This window comes from Carassius gibelio, chromosome B23 (assembly GCF_023724105.1).
Source record: "Carassius gibelio isolate Cgi1373 ecotype wild population from Czech Republic chromosome B23, carGib1.2-hapl.c, whole genome shotgun sequence".
NCBI lineage: Eukaryota > Metazoa > Chordata > Actinopteri > Cypriniformes > Cyprinidae > Carassius > Carassius gibelio.
Window position 1 is genome coordinate 6,372,051 of NC_068418.1, and position 23,853 is coordinate 6,395,903.

The following is a 23,853-nucleotide window of genomic DNA, read 5'->3' on the forward strand; positions in this document are numbered from 1 at the left end:
TGTAATGAATCGGTTCGTTCAAACTGTGAATCAACCGGCTTTGTTTCCACCATAGACAGTAAAAAATGTTAAATCAATTATATTATACACAGGTGCATCTAAACAAAATAAATAAATAAAAAACTTTCTTATATTCTAGATTCATTGCACACACTGAAAGATTTTAAGAATTTTTTTAATTTTAATTCTGATGGTTATGACCTACAGCTTAGAAAATAGTATCTCAGTATCTCAAAAAAATTGAATATTTTCTTAAAGATCATTAAAAAAGCAGGTGTAATTATGCACTCAATACTTGGTTGGGCTGTTTTGTATGAATGACTGTTTCAGTGCGGCATGGAGATGATCAATCTGTCTCACTGCTGAGGAGTTTTGATAGCAGTCTTCAGCTTCTCTGTATTGTTTGTCAGATGTTACTTCTCTTCCTCTTCACAATACCCCATCGATTCTCTGTGAGGTTCAGGTCAGGTGAGTTCGCTGGTCAATCAAGCACAGTAATATCATGGTCAGCAAACCTCTTGGAAGGGGTTTTGACTCTGTGGACAGGTGCTAAAGTCCTGCTGCAAAATGAAATCAGCATCTCCATAAAGCTTGTCAGTAGATTGAAGCATAAAGTGATCCAAAATCTCCTGGTAGATGGCTGAATTGACTCTGGACTTGATAAAACACAATGGAGCGACACCAGCAGACGCCACGGCACCCAAATCATCTCTGACTTCAGAAACTTCACACTGGACTCTGTGCCTCTCCAGTCTTCCTCCAGACCTTGATTTCCAAATGAAATGCTAAATCTACTTTCTTCTGAAAAGAGGACTGTGGACCACTGAGCAACAGTCCAGTTCTTCTTCTCCTTACCCCAGGTGAGATGCTTCTGATGTTATTCTCTGGTTCAGGAGTTGCTTGGCTCTAGGAATGTGACAGCTGTAGCCCTCTTCTTGAAGACGTCTGAGTGTGGAGACTCTTGATGTGCTGACTCAGGCTTCAGTCCACTCTCCAAGTTCTTGAATCTGCTTTTCCTGACAATCTTCCCAAGGCTGTGGTCATCCCTGTTGCTTGTGCACCTTTTCCTACCACACTTTTTCCTTAAAGTCAACTTGGTAGCACTTTATTTTACAGTCCTGTTCCTCATGTACATACTATGTTATATTAATTACAATAACTATGTAATAACTAGGTACTAACCCTGAACCTACCCCTAAACCTAACCCTACCCCATGTAGTTACCTTGTGTTACCAGAACACGTACTGTAAAATGTTAGTACACGTACTGTAAAATAAAATGAACCTGTCAACTTTCTATGAATATATTTTGATACAGCACTCTGTGAACATCCAGCCCTTTCAGCAATGACCTTCTGTGGCTTCCTCTCCTTGTGGAGGGTGTCAATGATAGTTTTTTGGACAATGGTCAAGTCAGTAGTCTTTCTCATAATTGTGGTTGCATGTTCTAAACTAACCCAGGAGGTACCCAGTATTTATACTCAAAAATTAATCAAACTAATCAAGCTCAGAATGGAATATTCTAATTTTTTTAGATACTAAATTTGTAATTTTCCTAAGCCCAAATCGTAACCATCCGAAAAAAAAAAAAAAAAAAATCTTGAAATATTTCAGTTTGTGTGCAATTAATCTAGAATATAAGAAAGTTTGCTTTTTAAATTAAAATACAAAAAAATAAAGATCTTCTCCATGATATTCAAATTTTTTGAGATGTAACACAAAAAAATTGGTCCTAATGGTACACAGACCTGACTTCTGTTTCTTTCCCACACAACCAAGTTAAACCCCAGCAGGGCTCCTTTGTAAAAGAGATTTGAATATCTCAATGTGACATCACCTGGTAAAATAAAGGGTAATAATAAAAAAAAAAAAAGAAAAAAAAAAAGAATGAAATTCCACGATTATTATATATATATTTTTTTTTCTCATCAACAAAGTGAATTCCACTCACTCCAAAATTGTGAAAAAACAAAACCTTGCATACAGTTGTTTTCAGGTAAGGGGTTCTTGAACAAAACAAACCAGTTTTGAGGAATCACAACATTAAAAACTAGCAAATGAATCAAAATAAAATAGAAAGCTATTTTAAATTGTCAAAATATTTAATAATATTCCCATTTTTACTGTATTTTTGATCAAATAAACGCAGCCTCCATATCTTTCACAAACACTACAGATCCCAACTGGGGTATGCTAATACTTGGGGTGTGCCAACCACCCAAGCACCCTTAATTTCATTTTGTAGCGAAACATATTTAGCCTGCATTCAACTTCTATTTCCAGTGTTATGAAAGGAATACGAACCAACAATAAAGTTTGCATCTATTTCTGTCTATTATTTTATTACACTGTAATATATGTGAAAACATGAACCGTACTTTTTGCTCATAAAAGAAAAAAAACTAACCAATGAACCAAGCACAAATTGAGGTCATGTGACTGTATGCATTTTGGGTCTACTATCTCCATATCTCTGTTCTCTCACCCCACTTAACTGGAGCTTATTCTCTGCCCTCACAGGACTTATATACTCTTTCAGTTCCATCTGCATGAACTCAACTCGGAAAACAAGCTTTTTGGTTTGCGGCGTCCAATCACTGGAACTCTTTACAACACAACTTGAAGTTGCAGACCTTGGTGTCTGAACACCTTTAGATTCTTGATCAATGAGCTGAACAAGGAAGAATTTACTGTTTTGGATACAGTGTTTTGTGTTCTGCATCTTGGCCAGGTCACTTCTGTAAAATAGTTTTTTTTTAATCTCAGAAAGTTTAACCTGGTTAAATAAAGGACAAAAAAAGTAAAAGAAATAAACATGCAGTGTATACTGCACAGTTCGCAGTAAGTAAGTATGCTAGCATTCCATTTAGAACTTTCCAAGTGTGGTCTTTAAATCCATTCTAATTTAAGATCACTAAGATTTTAATTGGCATTTTTTTGTGACAAAAACAAGTTAAACATAGTACACTTGTAAAAATAGTTTAATGCATGTGATCCAGGGGCTAAATGAGTGAACACCGGTGCGGATAGTACTGAAATGCACAGTTAATTCATGATATAGCCTACGACATGGGGGTTGGAAGTACAAAGTCTGATTCTGTCAAGTTATTATATTGTAATACTACAGACATGATTCTATTCACATGATTAATCCAGAATTGATCAATATTAATAATAATAAAAAAGTCACACCAAAACAATGACTTACAAACACATCAAACACAATTCGAAACGTGATCTCCTCTAGTAGCCAGGAACAAAATACAGTATCATGATTAAAAAAAGAAAGAAAGAAAAAATGAACTTTCTGTACATGGTTATCTTGCTTAGAACAAAAGGAAAAAACAGCGGATAAAACAAGTTCAGAAAACAACAAAATAAGAATGTACAATTCACAGGTTTATTCATGTCATGATTACTTTGACTTCCTTCGTTTTGCCTGCGTGGGACTGGCTCCAGTGCTTGATTCTTGAAAGACAGAAGAAAGAAAATCATGTCAGCATTTATGGTAGCAGCAAATCAGAATGCTAGAATGATTTCTGAAGGATCATGTGACTGGAGTAATGATGCTAAACACTAAGCTTTGAAGTCACAGGAATGAATCACATTTGAAAATATATTTGAAATAGTTCAAGTAATTGTCCTGTTTTTGCTGTACTTTGGATCAAAACATGCAGGGTTGGTGAGCGGGAGAGAATTCTTAAAAAAAAAAAAAAAACCCTTAACCCTGACTGACTCGTGGTGTGTATATCGTGTATTTGCATCCATTTATATTGTTCTAGATGACAAACCTGCACCTTTTCCTGTGTTGGATGAGGCTGAGCCTGGCCTAGCTACTCTTTTTCTCTGTCCACTGTCGGATGCTTCCTCCTCAGGTTCCTTGTCTGTTCGTGAGCTTCGTCGACTAGGACCTTTTGCTTTCTCAGTGGTGGCCCTCGTATCCCTGCAGAAGGAAAAAGGGCAATGGGTATAAACAGAAAAAAAGAATCAATAAAAATGCCTATAGAATGCAGAATTGTTTTTATGCTGCATATATTCTCTAGTTCTCTTTGGAAATCAATTGTTGGTCTTAACACTGAAGAAAATGACCACAACTGAGGAATTCACACTTGCTGTTTTTCCTCATCTACCACAGATAACGTCCGTCCTGTTCATGACCGTTTTACTAAAACGGCCACGCTGCCCCGTGCACGGACCCGTGCAGGGAATCTACAGGTCTGCTATATACATACCTTGGGGCTAAGATGACGGGCGTCTTTCTTTTCTTTGCCCATCTGTTATAGAAGTGGAAAAACAGCGGTAAACTGCTTTGATGCTCAACAACATTTTTTTCCTCCTTCCCCATATTTGAGTAATGATCAAGAAAAATAATGATTTCATGAATCATCCATGATTATAGGGTTCATGAGGGTGAGTTCAATCAGATTATCCAATAAAATTAATCTCCTTGAAACACAATCAACAAATGGATTTATTTTAAATGAATAAAAGGAAAATGATGGTGAAAAAAAGATAATCAGTGTCAGAAAGTCAAGGACATTGCCTTACCCTTGCTCTGCTACAGTGGTAACCCCTTGTCCTGTAAATAGAGACAACTGAAATTAGTTTAGTGTTAAACACAGTGCATAGCGTTTTTCTATTTCTCAACTTCAGGCTTTATCCCTAGAGTTGCTCTGAGTTGAGCTGATACAAATCTGAACCAAAAGTGTTTGTTCAGACCAGGAGAAATGGTTCTGGTGCAGGACTGCATCACATAATCTTAAATTAGATTAGCATTCTCTAAAACCCAAAGTATACTTCAGTTTAAAAAAAAAATGTTAATTAGGGTATGCATACAGTGCATGTTACAGATATTTCATTAGCCTAATATGCTCAAAATAAAATTATGAAAAAAAAAGTGTCATTTTATTATTTCTCAGACAAAATGCTGCTCATTTCTTCGTGAAATTTAAAGTAATTTTTTTTAAAGTCAAATGAAAATAATTTGTAAAAAAAACACACATACACACAAAAAACTATTACCAAATAAAACAAATGAAAAATACAAATAAAATAAATTTATTCATATAAACAAACTAAGGCTTTGCCTGCGCTCTTTCCTAGCTTGGGTCTTCTTTCTCCCTTATATTTTTAAAGAAATATAATGTCCACACTTTCCAACAGAAGATGCACTTGAAGCAAAAACAGAATGATGCAACTACAGCTTTGTGAAATTATGCTATATAAAACTACATTAAAGCAGACAGGCTGAATGAGATGTAAAGTCACTCTCTGACAGCAGGTGGCGCTTAAGGTACAGCAGTTACACAGCATTTTTTCAGTTACCGCTGTAAACAAAGCAGTGCTGCATAAATTCTGCTTTAAGGTCCACTGAAATGCTTTGAATCACAGTGTTATTCTATGTGTTGAACTCATTTCAGCTGAAACGGAAAGACAGGGTGGGGAATATCAAGCAGTCCCAACCCCCTTTTTTTAAATAGCCAATAGTAGTAGTAATATATTTTTATTTACATTTATTTAATGCCATGTCAGCATCTTAGGCTATTTTAGAGATACCTGCAACTCTAGTTGAAAGAACTCAAAGACATCTTTTTCGGTGGCAACTTCCAGAGGGAAATAGCACAGTCACTGGACAAAAAAAAATTAGCCTGCATGTGTCATGCACCTGTGTTCATGTACTATATGAAATGTAGTGTACATTTGTTTGGTCATATGCATAAGTAAACTTTGGGGTTAAGGTAGTTCACATATTGCCAGGGGTGCCTTAACAAGGTTAGGATGATTCCAAGGGCCCTGATCATAAGGTACTAGCTCAGGGGGCCCAGGAACCATAGCAGTTCCCCTGCATATGACTACAATTTGCATGGGTAGAAAAAGATTTTCTTAAAAAGGTGTTTACCAGCTTGACCACATGAAGCTTGGTCTTCTTGTGGAGCTTCAGGATGAACTGTCAAGTTAAATAAAAACAAATTATTAAGATGTTAAAATCATTAACGTTTGACTAGACAACGAATGAATTTGCCTTGATACCATCAATTATTTACCTGAGATGCCAGGAGCATCTACAATTGCTTTTGTTTCAGCAGAGTCAGGTCCACTAGTCTCCACCAGTGAAGGCTGCTCTTCCCCAGAGAGCTGTGCGTTTGTTGCTGTGGAGGAGCCGGACGTTGTAGTGGGAGGTCCTGGAGCAGCAGTGGGTTCAGAAACTAAAACTGCAGGCAAACTAGAAGGTGGTGAAGAAGTAGCAACAGGACTAGATAGGTGAACCATTCCAGGGGTAGAGGCTGGTGGCGGCATATTAGATGATGCTGTAGAAGTAGGGACTGGTGAAGGAGTGGGCACAGGTTCAGGAGAAGACACTTTTGGAGAAAGTGCAGATTGCTGAGACACTATTTGAGCAGCTGGAATAGTCACTGGAGCAGTGGGCTGGAGTGCCGATACCATTTCAGATGTAACCGCACAAGAAGCTTTAGTTGTGGCAACATCCAAAGTCTTTCCAATCTGAGTGACAGGGGTCCGCTCCTTTTGATCATCGGAATTGCTTGAAGATATGCTAGGCGTGGTGCTTTTGCTTACAACAGTCTGGACTGGACTGCTTTTGGCTAACGATGTAGTTGGAGACAGGGGACTTCTGCCGGCAACAGCTGTAGCCCCTGGGCTAGAGCAAGCAGGTGGGGAAGCCAATAGCTGCTGAAAAGGTAAGGACATGCCATAATGTAACGCAGACTGCCCAACAGGACTAGATTTTGGGCCACTAGCTTCAGAGACACTCTCCTGTTTGGGACCTCCAGGTCCTGGCTGTTGAGGTGAGGGCACTACGTTTACATGGGGAAACTTATTTGTAGGTACTTGAACTTGAAGCTGCCCAATAACAGTGCGGCTCTGCTGAGTAGCAGCTATGCTGACAGCAGGCGAGGTTTTCAACACAGATGTTGATGCTTGCGCAGAGGGTTGTGATGTAGTTAACACTGGGGTAGGAGTAAGCTGGATATTTGCAGAGACTATGGGACCAACCATAGTGACAGGCTGAGACATGACATTAGCACTTGATGATACCGGCGTAGCTTGAAATATTGAATACACAGATCCTGCGATGAACTGTGGACGTGTTTGGGTAGGATTTTGTTGACGAATATCAGGAGGTCTTATGTTTTTATTTGGAACTGCCAGTACCTTGGATACAACAGCAGGAGGAACGACAGAAGCCGTGTTGGTAGCAGAGCTAATGGGATTAGAGGTTACAAAGACTGTGATCTGATTTTGTGGCGTTGTAACTGATGAGATGGGCCTTTGCAAAACAGTTTGAGATGCATTTGAGATGGGTATAAGGTTGTGATTTGAACCAACTGAAGGGTTGGGTATTGAAGTGAGACTTAGGAGCACAGTTTGGTTTGAGCTAACACTTGATACAGCACTGACAGACTGCAGGTTTGCACTGCTACTGGCTACAAGATTCGGACTTGATACTGAAGCAGGTTTAGGTTTCTGATCAGTTTCACTTGTAGACAAGGAGGTGGCAATATTTGTGCTCTGTGATACAAGAGGATTAGGTTGGTTCTCCTGAGCTGGTGGAGCATGAGGGCTTTCTTTCTGCACAGGTTCTCCACCCACTTGAGGATTATTTTGAGATTTCACGGACAAAGATGGGTTTCCTGTATTGTCTAATAGCTGATTCAGAGACGTTGGAGCATCTCTAAATGGTGTTACAGCAGAGCCATGGTCATGTTGCGGTGTTGTCCGAGGCTGTTGTTTATCTTCAGCACGCTGTTCAACCAAATTGCTAAGCTCTTGCCGTTTGGGTTCCTGAGAAGGCACCCGAGGGCTTGCCATTTTAGGAGTAGACTGCTCTCTAAACTGAACTGCCTGATTCTGCTCTGCTTGTGTAGTCACTACCTGGCCATCTCTAATTGCATCGGTACTACCAGGTAGGGTTTGCAGAGAATTTAAACTCTGTTGTGATTCTCCAGGTCCTGCTGATGGCAAAGATGCAGAGGTAGTTGGGAGCACTGAGTTGGGACTAACCATCACGTTCTGTGGACTAACCATCATTTGCTGTGGATGTGGAGGTGATGTCAGTGATGTTTTGGCACCCTTCTGTCTTCCTGGGCTTGGGGTGGCAGCTTTTCTATTTGAGGCAGGGCTAGATCGACGACTATTACTTGGACTAGCTCTTTTAATGTGCCCAACACCGGTCTGTTTGTCTTGTTTTCCTCCGGAGCTTACCATGCCACCACCTGATGGATAAGACTGTGGGCCATTATTGTTGCCACTGGTATTATTGTTGACAGGAAGATTTGCTAAGTTGGGTGGAGCCTGGCCAATTGCTTTAAGTGTAGTTGGGTTGAGTCCTTGCTGATCAAAACCTCGATTAAGATTTGGCTGCCGCGGTGGCAGAGGAATGTTAATTTTTGGAGGGAAAAGACCAGCGATTGAGGCATTCAGTCTCTCAGGGGACAGATTTATTTCAGAGGGTTCAGTACTAGGTGGACGGTTGGTTGGAGTTAAAGGGTGGTGATATGGCCGAGGACTGGCTCGGTTAGGGGTTTTAGGGCGGGAACTTTGGGAAGCTGCAGGAGCACTAGAAAAGTGAATATTATGGGAGCCAGCCATTGCTGACACTTGCTGGGACTGCTGTTGGGGACTTACTCCTGGCTGGTGGGGCACTGATAATGGCACAGATTTCATTAAATGAGTATTAGGACCTTGATTGGGAATCATTGGTTGATTTCCATTTCCTGACTGTTGACTAATTTCAAGGGGTCCCCGGTCCTGCATGCTATGGGTTCCAGGGGTTTCCTCTGATGGTGTTGGTTGTCCGACCTCTGAATGGGGTGTCCTTCTTGCTTGTCCAGTCAGAGTTGGATTTACCATGAGTGGCATTCCTCTGGCTTTATCAGGAGAAGGTGGAACACCTCCATGCCCTTGAAGATCAATCATTACAGGCATGTTGCCTGGCTGTGATACAGGCATTCTCTGAGATGGATCATTAGGATTGACTAAACTCTTTTGCATGTGCCCACCTTGCTGTAGTGTCATTCGATTTTTAGCTTCCTGATGCATTTTAAGCATCATCATCATTTGTTGTTGTTGCTGCTGATGTTGTTGTTGTTGCTGCTGCTGCTGCTGCTGTTGTTGCTGCTGATGCTGCGCCTGTTGTTGTTGCTGTTGTGGCTGTGACTGCAGTTGTTGTTGTTGATGTTGTGGTTGTTGTTGTTGTTGTATCTGCATTGACTGTTGTGAATGAATCTGGGTCTGGACATGATGGGGTCCTTGTGATGTTCCAGCTTGACCTTGAGGACCATGCATACTCTGCATCTGCATTTGTTGCTGTTGCATTTGCTGCTGCTGGATCTGTTGATGCTGTTGTTGCATCTGTTGCTGCTGTATTTGTTGTTGCTGCTGCTGCTGCTGCTGCTGTTGTTGTAACTGCTGCTGCTGCTGCATTTGCTGTATCTGTTGTTGTTGCTGCTGTTGTGGAGGCATAAACTGCATTGGCATTTGCTGTAATACCCTTTGATCTCCAGACTGACCAGGCAGACCTAAAGACAAAATGTTAAGTAAATAAAAGTTATGTAAATGTAAGAAATGATCAATCAAAAGGCATTAAATTGTTTACCTGGTCGACTAGCGAAATCAGAAAGTTTTGAGTTCGAGTCAATGCCACCCCCTTGGTCGCCTCCCAACCCTTGCATCTCTACTTCCTCCATTCCATGAGGCAGTGAATCCAGACCACTTAGACAGACACAAACTTTGTAATTCTATTCAACAGTGCAAAGTCATTTACTCATCTTCAGTGTAAAAAAAAAACCAAAACATAAATGTATAAATAAATAAATACAAATATTAAAAAGCTCTTACCACAGACTGTCAGTAGACTGTTGTCCTTCCTCTACTTTTGGCTTCTTCTTACGGGGAGGTTTCTTCTTTTTAGGCTTGACCTGGTTAGCAGCAGCAACCGCACCTGTTCCTTGCTTCCCACCAGGACCAAACTGGCTGGCAGAAATATCACTTTGGAGAAGATTTACTAACAAGGGACTGGTTAGTGTCACATCCTTGTTTACTGGAAATCCACCCACTTGCCCACACGGGCCGCCTATTGGCATCTGACCAGCAAACTGAGGATTGAAGGACATACCATGACCAGGAAAATGACCATTCCCAACCTGCATATGTTGAGAATTTCCCAACATACCCTGCTGTTGTTGTGGATTCTGCAGCTCTGGAACCATCTGTTGGCTGATATCAGCATTTCCACTACTATCTCCTAACTGGTGTTGATGACCAGCCTGTTGCTGCTGCAGCATCACCTGCTGTTGCTGTTGTTTTTGCTGAAGCTGTTGTTGTACTAAATGATGATTTCCCGGAAGTCGCATGTGAGACCCATGCATCCCTAATGCTTGGTTGGGGTTGCCATTCATTGGAATTTGCTGAGACTGTTGTTGTACCATTTGCTGATGGGGTTGCTGTAGCTGTTGTTGTTGCATTTGTGCTTGTTGTGGCTGCTGGTGTTGCAGCTGTAGTTGTTGCTGTTGTAACTGCTGTTGTTGTAACTGCTGTTGTTGTAACTGCTGTTGTTGTAACTGCTGTTGCTGTAACTGCTGCTGTTGCTGTAATTGCTGCTGTTGTTGTAAATGAGCCATTTGTTGTTGCTGATTCTGTTGTTGAGTCATTTGTTGCTGACCCATCTGAGATTGAAACTGCGGCATATTACCTTGAATATTAGGTGAAGGACCTCTCATTATCTGGCCTTGCATTACACCAGGTTGACCCTTTGGGCCAAAGGCCTGCTTGTTACCCTGTATCTGACTAGCTACAATGTGTTCCATCATAGCATTTTGCTGCTGTTGTTGTTGTTGTTGTTGCTGCTGCTGCTGTTGTTGTTGTTGTTGTTGCTGCTGCTGCTGCTGTTGTTGTTGTTGCTGCTGCTGCTGTTGTTGTTGTTGTTGCTGCTGCTGCTGCTGTTGTTGTTGCTGCTGCTGCTGCTGCTGATGTTGTTGTTGTTGTTGTTGTTGCTGCTGTTGCTGCTGCTGAAGCATTAAAGCCTGATGTCCCTGTCCTCCACCCAGCTGATTTTGGTTCTGCATGATCCCTTGACCTTGTGGTGGCATCATTTGCTTAGGAGGGGTCATTCCTCGCTGCCCGTTATTCACTGGCCTGGACAAAACAGTCTGGCCTCCTGTTTGGCTTTGTGCCATTTGACTTTGAGTGGAAGCTACAACCTGTGTTTGATGTTGTGATTGTGGTACACCCATCATTTGAGTCTGAAGACCTTGCTGAGGTTGTCCCATACTACCTCCTGAGGTGGTGCCTGGAGGTTGAGCTGGCATGCCACTGTGGTGAGTCAGTGCAGCAACTTGAAGGGGATTTGACTGCATATGATTTGGCACTGGGACCGATGACTGGACGCCTATAATGAGAATTCAGACTTGTTGAAACTCGATATATAGAAAGTGGACAAAACTTCATATTAGAGCAAAAGATTCAAAACAGTATTAAATCAATCCCCACATCTTACCAGTGTTTGCTATGCTCTGACTATTTTGTATTTGAGGTGTACTACCTGCTCCAGTGGTAGTAACCTGTCCTTGTCCGAAGTTCTGATTAACAGGAGCATTTTGGAACCCCACTGGCATTCGTTTGGGCATACCTGCAAAATATATAAATATTTAATTACAGGTAACCAAATTAATAACAAGACACACTCACTTCTACATTGAATTCTGAAAACACACCTCCCATTCCACCTTGAGGAACCTGTCCATGTTGTGGAATGCCCATAAAGCCGGGCTGAATGTTTCCTTGCTGGCCCATCACAGCTCTTCCTGGAGATCCAACACCTTGTGGGAAACCCTGAGGGGTTGTGGGACGCGGACCAAGTTGCCCCTGTCCCATCATTGGAGGTGTTCCAGGTGAGCCCTGTTGGAAAGGAGATGATGACGAACCAGGGGACTTGGCTGTGAGACTTCCTTGAGGGGCAGAGGAGGGAGGCAGAGGAGGCGGCGCTCTTGAAACAACTACACCTGGTGCTCCCTGAGGGACTTTGGGCTGAGGGGTTGCAAACTGGTTTGCCCCTGTCTGCTGCTGCTGCTGTTGCAACTGATGTTGTGCCATTGTACTGAAAACAGGTCCGGCCTGCTGGCTTCCAAATGGATATGGTGGTGGTGGATGATTGGGCGTCTGAACAGATGCCAAAGAGGGTTGACGCTGCCCCATTTGTGGCTGTGGTGGGGCTTTTCTCCAACCTGGTCCCATAGGACCTTGGACCGGTGGTGGTTGGAGAACCCCAGAAGGCAACTGGTTCCAGCCAGGGGGTACAGGCATCTGGTTGGAGGGGTTGAAAGGACCACGTGCACCACCTAGTTGGGCCATCTGAACCTGCTGTTGTTGGTGTTGTTGTTGCTGAAGTTGTTGTTGCTGAAGTTGCTGTAGGGCTGCTGGATTTAGCTGTCGATTTGCTTGAATGGCTTGCATGTGATGTCCTTGTGGGCCTAAGTTACTAAGTGGACCATGTCCTACATGAGGATGTTGGAGTTGTTGTTGCTGTAAGGCCAGCCCTGAAAGCATGGGATCCATTGTGTCTGAAAAAATGTGAACAGAAATGTGAAAATCATTACAGTACAGTATATCTGGCCAAACGTCCTTAGAATAAAAAATAAATAAATAAAAATTAACACAGAACATATGAAGCTCTATCCTCAAGAGTTCACTTAATACAGGCACTACAACTTCAACTTGAAACGTTTTGTTGTGCTTTTTCAACATATAGTTACATTTACATAGTGACTGATGCATGTAGTCATGAGATCAGAAGACTCACGTAAATCTATGGTCATGGGTGACATTTGAAATGCATGTTACAACAAGCTGTGAACCAGCTCTGAGTCGTGCCTGACAATTGTGCCTTCAATATAAATCTTAATACAGTCTGATTCAGAGAAAACAGAGTGTGAAATTACTTTTCAAAACAAAGTCCCAATGGTGCTGCAACTACTGCATTTGCCTTTATAGAGCAGTATGGAATATAAATAAGTGTAACTTTATCACTTCTTTGAACTAAATAATTGCCATTACCGGTCTGTGAAGGTGGTCTTGGTGCTCTTGGCTGCATTGGTCCAGCACTATTCGGTACCATTCCCTGTGCTGCCATATTAGCCCCAGGAGGCATCATGGACACCGAAGGGTTATTCATACGCATTCCAGCTGAAAAACAAGCATTTCTTCAGCATACACTTTCTTAATTAAATTATTAAGTAATCCTGAAAACCTTGATTAGTTTGTTCAGGTGTGCTTGTTTAGGTTTAGGCTGATGATACACACAACAAATTTTTGAGCAATTGTGTTTTTTATTTATTTTCCACTGAGAATGGGTAACAGATTTCTGTCTAGATACGTTAGATCTGTCGTGGGCCCTGTGTCTCACCTGGTTGCCCATTGATGCCAACATTAACCAAAGTTGCCCAGCAACATTGCTCAAAAAGTTGCTCAGTGAATCATCAGCATTAGAGAGAAACTCTGCAAGACAGGAGTTGAAGAAAGCCATTAAGTTAAGCACTTGTGCATAGTTACCCTGGCCCTGCTGCATAGGGAACACAACATCCATTCTCATCTGGCCAGGAGCACCAAGGGGTCCATTCACCCTCACTTCTTGACTTCGGCCCTGTCCAACCGCAACGTTAATGGCTCCTTCACCTGTATGAACCCAACAGGCCGATCAACAAATTGTGCCAATGACGTCAAGCATTAAAATCAGAGTTTCTACTGATATGAACAAGTTAAATTGAAGACTTTTTAAGACCTTTTTAATACCACCTTATATGAAATTTAAGACCTAACCCTGTGATGGAAATAAAATATATTACATACATTTATGTAATATTTAATGTGTTTAATGTGAAGAGAAAACAAAATGTCATTGGTGTCATAAATGCTATTTACAGTGAACTTTTCATATCAGCAGACAATATTCCATACAAAATATTCCCACATTAGTAAGCAATATTTTAATTAAATGTTCTTTTAATAAAATGTTTTTTATATTTACCTGTATTAAGGACTATTTTTTTTACCTTTTTAAATTTATGCATCATCTTTCATGCCAAATTCTTACAACTGACCAATTAATTTAATTTAGACTATAGGGCTGTTACCAGTCAAATAAATTTTTTTTTACAACTAAATTATAAATGCAATAAATAATGTTACGAGATTAATGTTTAAAATACATTTTTGAGCATACAAATAAGAATGTTGTGGGGGAAATGCATACTCTTAAACTACTAAATAATACTAAATACTAAACCACTCGTAAATTGCAGCAATTCACTTAATGAGTCATTTAGACCTTCATTCAACTGATTAGTTCAAAACGCTAAATCATTGCATATAAAACACCACTAAGTGTTGCTTGGAGAATGTGCAATACTTCTGCTGTGGTCTTTGTTTGGAACTATTTTCGCACGTGAAATAGAGCAAAACACTACACATTGTGTCTAAAATGTAAATTAGTTTGTTTTATTTATTTCTTAACGCCAATCCAGCATCTATGCTATATTCATAGTGAGAACCAGTTAACCCATACACAAGTTGATCCATACTTGTCTTACAAAGCCTTGTCTTTACTATGGCTGGTTGAGCTTCGAAGCTTCGCTAGTAATCAACACTGAATATTTGAAGCTTCAGAAGGAGGGGGCTAAACATATTCTTCTCTCTTATAAAAGCAAGAATCTCTGTGTCTGTCTGTCGGTTTGCATTTGTATTATCTCGAGAAGTGTTCATCAAATCATCTCAATTTCTGCATTTTTGTCTTCTCTTCCAGATAAACTGATTCATGACGTTCATGATGTTCACTCATGGTCGAGCCATAAGACTCTTTTCCACTATTGGGCAGAAAGGTTCTCTTTGCTTAACCGTTCCATTCCGTGTCGATCCGGGTCAGTCAGGACGGATACGGTTTCATTTTCCACTGTGGTGCTTATAACGGAGCTCTTTGGAATGCAATACAACTGCGTCAGTCATTGTCTTGGTAATGCAAGTGTAATATAAACAGTGATATGGACGATTAGCAGATATTTCTGTTTTTGGGACTCCTTATTCTGTAAGATTAGTAAATTAGCCAATTCTTTTTAAACGAAGGACTGCAGAAATGAGTACATCCTAGATTTAATTCAGGAAATATATAATATTCTAGCACTCAGTATGTCCTCCAGAACTTAAAGTATACTGTTCTGACCCTTCTTGGCACTGAGTGTTCAAGATCATGACAAATTTTCACATCTGTCCTGTTTAACTCCTGATGACCTCCTTAAATGCTCTGGTCTATAATGGGGAGTGTTGCTCAGCTGGTCTCTACAGAATCCCCCACAGCTGCTCGAGAGTGTTAAGACTGAGTGAAATACATGTCCACTGAAGGATCTTTACTTTGGGAGAATGAATATCTTCATTGTCCTGCTGAAAAAATGCCCAATAATGCAGGGAATGAGCGATTTTATTACATCACACAGTAGTGTATGAGTTCATGCCAGCGTTGATAAAGCACACCTTCAGCACTCATTCATCCCACTGAACGTCACTGTGGGTACCAAGCACTTCTCACTGTACTCCTCCTCTAGCAACACCAGAACATGTTGGATGCTTTAGGATCCGAAATGATTGACTTGGTCTCTTGAGACCAGAGTATGGATTCCCAGAAGTCTCTATTTTGTACACATGGGCCTTGGAAGAGGTTAAATGAGTTCATTTAGCTTTGGCTACAGTAGGTAATTCTAGTGGTGACAACTACCATGCATGTCACTTCTGCAGGCTGTGTTACTCTTTTCATAGCTTTTGCTGGCGCCGAGATGCTTGCATGTTATTTTTCCTGCTCTTTTTTTCTAGCAAAAATTCACTCATCACTAAATGAAAACTTATGAAGACCGGAGTATTTCAGGAGCCTTGTCACAAGTCCATTGTTTTTGAAAGCGGGTGCTACTTCTGCTATACTGTCACACTTAAAACAATCATTTGGTATTCCTCTTGTACCACTGTCCTCTTTTATGCTCAGAAATAAGTCACCAGGCAGTTCTCTCCCAAGACCTTCCACTGCTGCCAGCATCGAGTCCGAGTATGATTCAGTGGGCTATATAACACCTTTAACTGTTTTTAAAAGTTTTGGTTGAAAACACTTACCTGTTGATCAAAAAGAGACTTAAATCTATACACATTTTTATTTTTATTTAGTAACTTTTAGGAGGGTGTATGACGCATGAGGTCAGCTTTGCACATGCACTGCTCAAAAGTGACGCACACAGAAACGCAGTGGAGCGATCAAAACAAAACAACTGTTGGCACAAGCTACAATCAAGTGATTATTAAGTTTTGAACATGGATTGGAGCTTGAAAGATCAAAGACCATTTTTTATATGACTCCGACTGGATTCGTCTTAAAGGTGAAAGTCATATACACCTAGGATATCTCGGGGTTGAGTAAAACGCAGCCTACATTTCATTTTTGGGTGAGCTAACCCTTGACCCTTGAACCCGTGGTTCAGCCCGAGCAGCCTCAACACATCCGTACCTTCAATCTGCACCGAGAGGATGCCCAGATCCCGCAGCTGCTGCTGGTTGTTTTGAGCCAGGAGGCGCAGGCGCTCGGCTGCCTCTCGGGGGATGTTGAAAGTGACACGTACGCTGTTCCACGGCTCCACGCGCTCGGGTTCGAGCCTCTGAGTACCTTTATTAGACAATGAGCGGAGTACAGGAGCAATATAACTCAACTGACATAGAAACATAACATTAAAGACACCCAAAATATCAATGAAATAAAATTTGACTTTAGGGCTAGGTTTATGTTAGTTAGGTTAAAAATACAACCATGCAAAAAAAAAATTGACTACTAGTCCATACACTAAACACGGAGGAATGAGAGTATGACTCTATATTTATTAATTAAACATTAAAATTTTACATATAAGTCTAAACTTTTCAGAAATCCAATTTTCCAGCAGTAATGAACCATTTTCTTTTTTTCATACAAGTAATAATCATAGTTTGAAGCCAAATCTTGACCTAGTAAGAGCATATCAGGCATCCCGTGTAAGATGGTATCCAGCTTCTCCTGAAAGTCCTCGTCATTCATGTTCCCTTTGAAGGCAACAAAGATGGTGGAGGTTGTGGCAGGGCTGTGGGAGCCATCGTCTTCATCTTCCACTCCGGAGTCGTGATCCGTGAGCGGGACGGCTCGAGGGGATTGAGCATCCAGGGACAGCTGATGCGCCATGGCCCTTCACCAAAAGAGCTGCGTAGCCTCTGGAGACGGTGACACTGCTTAAAGAGGAACAACAACATCAGTCATCTGGGCCGGCTGATATGGACAAAAAAAAATTAGGATAACAGTTTTCATATTAGTCGATATCGATACTTTTCACGATAAATATCACATTTTTATTTCTTTCAAGTTCAAAGCCAGATTTTTGCATCAAGATGAAAGTTGTAGAAACCAGACCATTAATTTTACTTAAAATAAATATGCAAATAGAAAAATGTATATCTTAGTTTCTGCATGTTCTAACGAGTGACATTGTTTCAAATCAACAGATTTGGGTTGCCTTATAATATTAATAGTAATATCACTTTTTTGTCTCTTAGAAATGCACATTTGATACTAGGTTGAGTTAGGATGCAGAGGTAAATTTTTGTTCATTATCAAAATCAATAACATCTGTAAATATTGTAGCAACCTATGGTTCAATTTATTTTGACCAAGGTTTTTAAAATATATATATATATATATATATATATATATATATATATATATATATATATATATATATATATATATATATATATATATATTTTTTTTTTTTTTTTTTTAATTTATTTAGCATTGGTTTCCCATTGCAGCATACATTTAAATCATTATAAACACAGTTAAAACCACACATATAGCACCTCAATACCATGGCAAAAAAAATATAACTGTGTTTTTAGGCAGTCTGTTTGAATGAAAAACAGTAGTCTAAAAACATTGAGTATAAATGCACACATACTATAGTTTAAATCACAAATACGTACTATATTATTATGTATTTAAATTCAGTGTGAATATCCCAAATCTTGCCACAATGTCTTGGTGCAGTGAGTGTTACTACAGTAAATCCATGGTAAATGATGGCGATGTGTAGATTCTCGTTGCACACAGTGTTCTGCATGTGTAATTATTTAAATGCATAAATACAACTTAATTAGTTTAAAAAAATCTTAAAATAGCCTTATGTGAAATGTTTTTTCCCTTCAGAAATTCTGTGTATTTACATTTTTCTGGTTATCAAATGAAGGCATAAAACATTCATTTAATTTATCTTTTAATTATTTAAAATTAAGCAAACTTTATTTTTTGGTAAACAAAGGGGATTTACTATTCAAAATAAAACATGGAAGAAATGTTGTGTGACTATTCATTAAAAAAGTATGTTCGTTTCATTTTAATAGTAGTAGTAGTGGGCTATGTACATTCTGCTGAACAATAGTAATAGATTTCTGCCAAATACTTTTATTTTGACGGGTTTACCATTACAGTTCTGTGTATGTGATGTGACGCTAGTTTTACTCAAATCAAACGGTCAGATGCTCATGAAGTGACTCTCGGTGCAGTTCTGGAGATGTTGTTCATGTGTTCTCGTCTTATTTAGTGAGAAGACAGACGCTGAAATCACCGGAGCATCACGCGCGCTTCAGTGTCTGTAATAAACAAAGACGCGCTTCTGCTCCATTCATTAACACAGACACGCAGAACATGCAGGATTCATACCGGCTTAATATTTACAGATATTAGCCCATATAGCGATTTGATGTAACTGCAATGCCAAAGTTGATTTTGTGACACTGTTACTGTATGTTATTTTTAATGGGATGAACAAAATATACTTTGTGGTAAACAAACACTTGTGTAACATAAAAAAAATACATTAAAATCACAATTATAACCAGTGCACAGCAGCAGAGGAGCACTTATTAGCTGATTAGTTCATTTCTATTTTTTTTTTTATTATAAAATCACTATTATAGATAGGCGTAATTTGCGGGTGGGACATGTCCCCACCACTTTTTGAAAGTAATTGAAAAATATCTTGCGGAAGATATGTATTTAAGGGAAAAAAGATCAACAAATCGTTCTTCATTAGGTTTGGGAATTGCTCCGGTTCCATTAAAATCATTAAACAACTATAAAAAATGGAAAAATGCACAATACTTTTTGGGGAAGTCGTGGCCTAGTGGTTAGAGAGTTTGACTCTAGGGTCGTGGGTTTGAGTTTTGGGCCGGCAATACCATGACTGAGGTGCTCTTGAGCAAGGCACTGAACCCCCAACTGTTCCTCGGGCACCGCAGCATAAATGATGCCCACTGCTCCGGGGGTGTGTGTGTGTGTGTGTGTGTGTGTGTGTGTGTGTGTGTGTGTGTGTGTGTGTGTGTGTGTGTGTGTGTGTTCACTGCTGTGTGTGCACTTTGGATGGGTTAAACGCAGAGCACAAATTCTGAGTATGGGTCACTATACTTGGCTGTATGTCACGTCACTTTCAACTACTCAATGCTCAGTGCTGTTTATTACCTACTGTCAACTTAATTTAAAGGTAGGCAATATCAAAATCCAACATATATTACAGTATACAAATTTTCAGGTTCTGATTCTGGTTCCATTTAAATGAACTATTATACAATTTTTTACTATTTTACCTTCACTGAATGAAGGTAGTAAGTAATGTTGAGTAATGCTAGTCCATCAATCAGCATGTGCTTCAACTTTGATGTTTTTACACTATCAATAACATTTTGCTTTTCAAGCAGGATTAAACCGGTTGGCCAAATAGTCCCAAATTCAAATTAATGAACTATAAACTGTCATACTTATATAAACATTTATACACACTCTCGTTTCCGCTGCACGCGCTGAATTATAGTGACAGCAACTTGTATGCAGTAATTATGAGAACGAAATGTAGTAATTACACCACAAATGTTTTAACATAAACGTATTTTAAGCAAAAACCGTCCGGTTCCGATTTATGGCCGGTCAACCGTTGCATCCCTAGTCATGATAGCATTTTATTTAAAAAATGGAGTGCTTCCTTGTGCATTTTTCTACTCAGCTAGTTGCACGTTATATTAAATGTAATATCAACCATACTGTAATATATAAGCATTTGGCGCTCATGATCGCGCATAAAGCAGTTGCCTCAAAGCACCGGCAAAGTGATTCTGAACGTGTTGGGGGTAAAGAAGATATTTTAATTATTCATTAAAGGGGTCCTATTATGCTCTTTTACAAGGTCTTGATTTTGTTTTGGGGGTATACTAGAACAGACCCTCATACTAAGTTGTTCGAAAAACATATATTTTTCAGGTATTTTACATTATTACAACACCTCTCTCCCCAGTCTGGCATAAACGGCTTGAATAATTCTTGTATCAAATGAACGCCCCCCTTCTGAAATACGAAATGCACTGTGATTGGTTAGTTGCGCCAGTCTGTGCTGTGATTGGTTAGCTGTAGTGAAAATTACGTTTTTCCAACTCAGTCCTCTAGTAAATTAGGTTATTAAACAACAAAACTAACAAAACGAGTTGCACGGTGTCCCCCACCACTTTTCAAAGCAAAGTTATGCCACTGCTATTATAAAATATCAAAATCATCAAGAAATCAGATTGTGTCAAAATTGTACACTTTTTGTGTATGAAGTAACAAGTCACAAACTTTTCTTCAGTTTGCTACTAAATCACACAATCGCTGAAGTTCATCGGTTTCATATGCTAGAAAAATAATGCTACATTTAATTAGAGTGGAATATATACATTTTCTGCATATAAAAAGCAGATTTTGCACCTGTTACTGTTTTTTATGAAACGCTTGTGAATTAAATTAAATTATATTCCAGTTTTATATGTGCTTCTGATTACAGATAGCCTGGGTTTACACAAGATTTGTATTTTAAAGACAACCAGTTCGAAGGAAGAATAATTAGCTTTTTGGGTTAAAAGAATTTCTTAAAACGAAATTTGAATTGTATGACAATTAGAGATTAGACTGTACAGAAATTTAAATCTACATGTAACGCTAATAATATTCTATTCTTATTATATTATTTAAAAGCCCTTGCTACGTGTAAGGCGTTTAAGCTAACTGAGACTTGTTATAGCACTTATATATCATTGCTCTTTTGTTCTTTTAGATTGCTTCCACTGTCCTCATCTAAGTCGCTTTGGATAAACGTGTCTGCTAAACAAATAAATGTAATGTAATACACAATATACTCATAGTCACACAATCCTGATGTTGTTAACATTACTAATTTGAGAATAAAGTATAACAACAATAATAATTTGCAATGTTTGATGTGATACAATCTATAGATTAAATCACTATACGTTTTTTCCTCAGTTGGTCAGAACAAACGTGGCAGACTTGTTCTTACTTGTTCAGATGACAATATATGGTGAACAATCTTATTTGGATCATATATTCCAAGACGTAGGCTAGAATCTGTGATTATTAAGTATAGGATTGACAGTGGTGCGCGCGCTGGAGCCGTGCCAGAGCACGAACCACACAAGACAGATAATTCAGCAAACAGCTGCAACTGCAGGTTTTCAACAGAGACGGCGACAAAGAGGCAAAACTTACGTACTGCAGCTTTAATGGATTTTAAAGTGCTCACACTGCACACAGTCGCGGTCGTTTCCGCTGCACGTGCTGAATTAAAGTGACAGCGACTTGTTTGCAGTAATTATGATAACGAAAATGTAGTAATTACACCACAAATGATTTGAAGCACAATAGCACTTTTAGATAAAAAAGGCATTGATAGATGCCACTCATGGAGGTAGGGAAACAAAGTTCTTTATAACCGCAGGACTGCTTGTAATAAAGTTTTACATGCTAAAGAAAAGGCAGGAGAGCTGACTGTTTCTGTCCATGGTGATGTAGTTTACATCTTTTGCCACTTGTTTGAGCAACTGTGTTGTGCTGCGTGTAAGATAACATGGTGTAAAAATAAAAATGCACTTCATGATCAAACATTTAAGCGGGATACATATATTTTTTAAATGTCCAACAGGAGCACCACTACTGTATGACATCATTTCCTGTTAGGCTCTTGCTGCATGTTTTTATATTTGCTGGACAAAGATGTTTCAAAGATTAATAAGCAGTTTCCAAATAATAATAAATGATTACGCAAGGCTCCCAGGTTTAATCATTTAAATGAGTTTTTTTTGTTTTGTTTTTAACCAATACCTTAATTATTTTTTTATCACAATAAAGTTGCATTCCCCTAACATTTTTGCATAATTAAAAAGTTTATATTAAAAAAAAAAACATGCTTATCATGGAAGATTCAAATGTGCATATATGAACTGCATTATTAATAGTTTTTCACTTCACTGACCCCAAACATACTTCATACAGTATTTAATAACACACAATAATTCAATACAAAAGGAAACACTGACTGAACATGAGGTAACGTTACTTTCTGAGAAAAGCTGTAATGTAGTTTAAAGCTTTATAAAAAGGTACTGTATCAGTATAGAGCGGGTAAAACCATGACTCGTTGATAAAGTCCATGGTATTTAAAAAAAATATATTTCTTTGTTATGAACCCAAAACTACTCAACGTTTCTTTATCAAACAGATATAATCAACTGAAAGAACAACAACAACAACAACGATGATGAAATCGTGATAATGAGATGTCAAATACTGCCATCAGGTGCCTTTAGAAACACAGAAAAGAGTTTCACTGCAAACTAACCTGGAAACATCCAATACATAACCTCTAATAATATATTATTACTCTTGCGATTATCGATGACTTGACTGAAGAGCTTCACATGGGTTTATTTCTCTAGCATTAGCATTAGCAATATCAATATCAAAACAAAGACAAACCGCCTCATTTCATTTAAAGAAAAACAAAACAACATTAAGAAGACTTTAGCTCATGTGTGGTACACGCAGTCCTAACAATAACACTGCAGTGAATAAGTGAATAATCACAAGGAGTTTCCTTCTCTCAGGCGAACGTTAACTGATGTATTAGCTCTACAAACACAGTCAGCATCACTGCTCACTGCCTCGCTGATATCAGCCTCATGCTTCCCTGCAGCGCACGCGTTTACGTGTTAACTTCATGGTAATGTTTCTCTAAGGTGAGGAGGAGGTAAGATCTCACCGTTGTCAGTCCATCAGGAGCGGGTTTCTGCAGTAAACAGGTCTCTGCTAGCAGACGCTAAAGGCGCGTTCGCGAGGCGGCTGAGCACGTCAGTTCAACGCTGTGCGCGTACTCCCGCCGCCCGGGACCGCGCGCCCGCGAGAGAGGGTTATGATGATCACAGACTGTTGTGTTATGATAAAGTGTAAGGTTATGATCACAGAAATATCATCGTGCCAGAAAGATCGCTAGTAGCACAAAACAGTAGTGACTAAAGGGGCGGGGCGCAGTGACCGGAAGTGAAAGCGTTTCAAAGCAGCACTGCTCCGCTTCACTTGTTTAGGATCCTTGAAATATGTATATATATTTTTTTTATATAGAGAGTAATGACCAAGCCACTGAATATGAAAGAAGATTAATTTAGGAATTTTATTTTGTGGTTTATACATAAATATATTGATTCTTCACTTTAGTTTATTCATTTCAAATTTCTTAATGCAGATTAGTTATCACTAGTTTTACTGTATGCTTAATCGGCTTAATACTTTTTTTCTGAAATTGTAATGCAATGCATATATTCGGGTATTGTAGTGGGTTTTTTTTTTTCAAATGTATTCACTTTTGTGAGATTGTGACGTTTTATTATTATCATTATTAAGCTTACGTTTGAGCG

The 23,853-nt window shown here is 39.2% G+C and overlaps 1 protein-coding gene across 5 annotated transcripts; it reads right to left on the reverse strand.

The window, feature by feature from the left end:
• Positions 1–2,963: 2,963 nt before the first annotated feature.
• Positions 2,964–23,474, reverse strand: ncoa6 (nuclear receptor coactivator 6). 5 transcript variants are annotated; one of them, XM_052593733.1, is made up of 15 exons: positions 23,202–23,474; positions 17,044–17,301; positions 16,553–16,708; positions 13,567–13,689; positions 13,072–13,200; positions 11,733–12,578; positions 11,561–11,647; positions 9,859–11,407; positions 9,617–9,732; positions 6,045–9,539; positions 5,900–5,947; positions 4,549–4,579; positions 4,233–4,274; positions 3,792–3,943; positions 2,964–3,468 (listed from the first exon to the last, which is right to left on the reverse strand). In XM_052593733.1, the coding sequence occupies exons 2-15, from the start codon at positions 17,252–17,254 to the stop codon at positions 3,416–3,418; spliced, it is 7,038 nt and encodes a 2,345-aa protein (XP_052449693.1). In that variant the 5' UTR covers positions 17,255–17,301; positions 23,202–23,474; the 3' UTR covers positions 2,964–3,415. The 5 variants fall into 5 exon arrangements, with proteins under 5 accessions (XP_052449693.1, XP_052449691.1, XP_052449690.1 ...); XM_052593731.1 differs by having other exon boundaries at positions 3,798–3,943; positions 11,516–11,647; positions 17,044–17,298; positions 23,202–23,473; XM_052593730.1 differs by having other exon boundaries at positions 11,516–11,647; positions 17,044–17,298; positions 23,202–23,473.
• Between the last annotated feature and the right edge of the window lie 379 nt (positions 23,475–23,853).

What these genes read in the sequence shown, in the direction of transcription:
- ncoa6 (XM_052593730.1), bottom strand. Translation starts at nt 17,254, where the DNA reads ATGGCGCATCAGCTGTCCCTGGATGCTCAATCCCCTCGAGCCGTCCCG. An exon ending in TCCTCAAGGTGGAATGGGAG is followed by an intron (nt 11,648 to 11,732) that starts GTGTGTTTTCAG and finishes TATATTTTGCAG; the next exon opens with GTATGCCCAAACGAATGCCA. An exon ending in TGATTTCGCTAGTCGACCAG is followed by an intron (nt 9,540 to 9,616) that starts GTAAACAATTTA and finishes TTTTGTCTTTAG; the next exon opens with GTCTGCCTGGTCAGTCTGGA.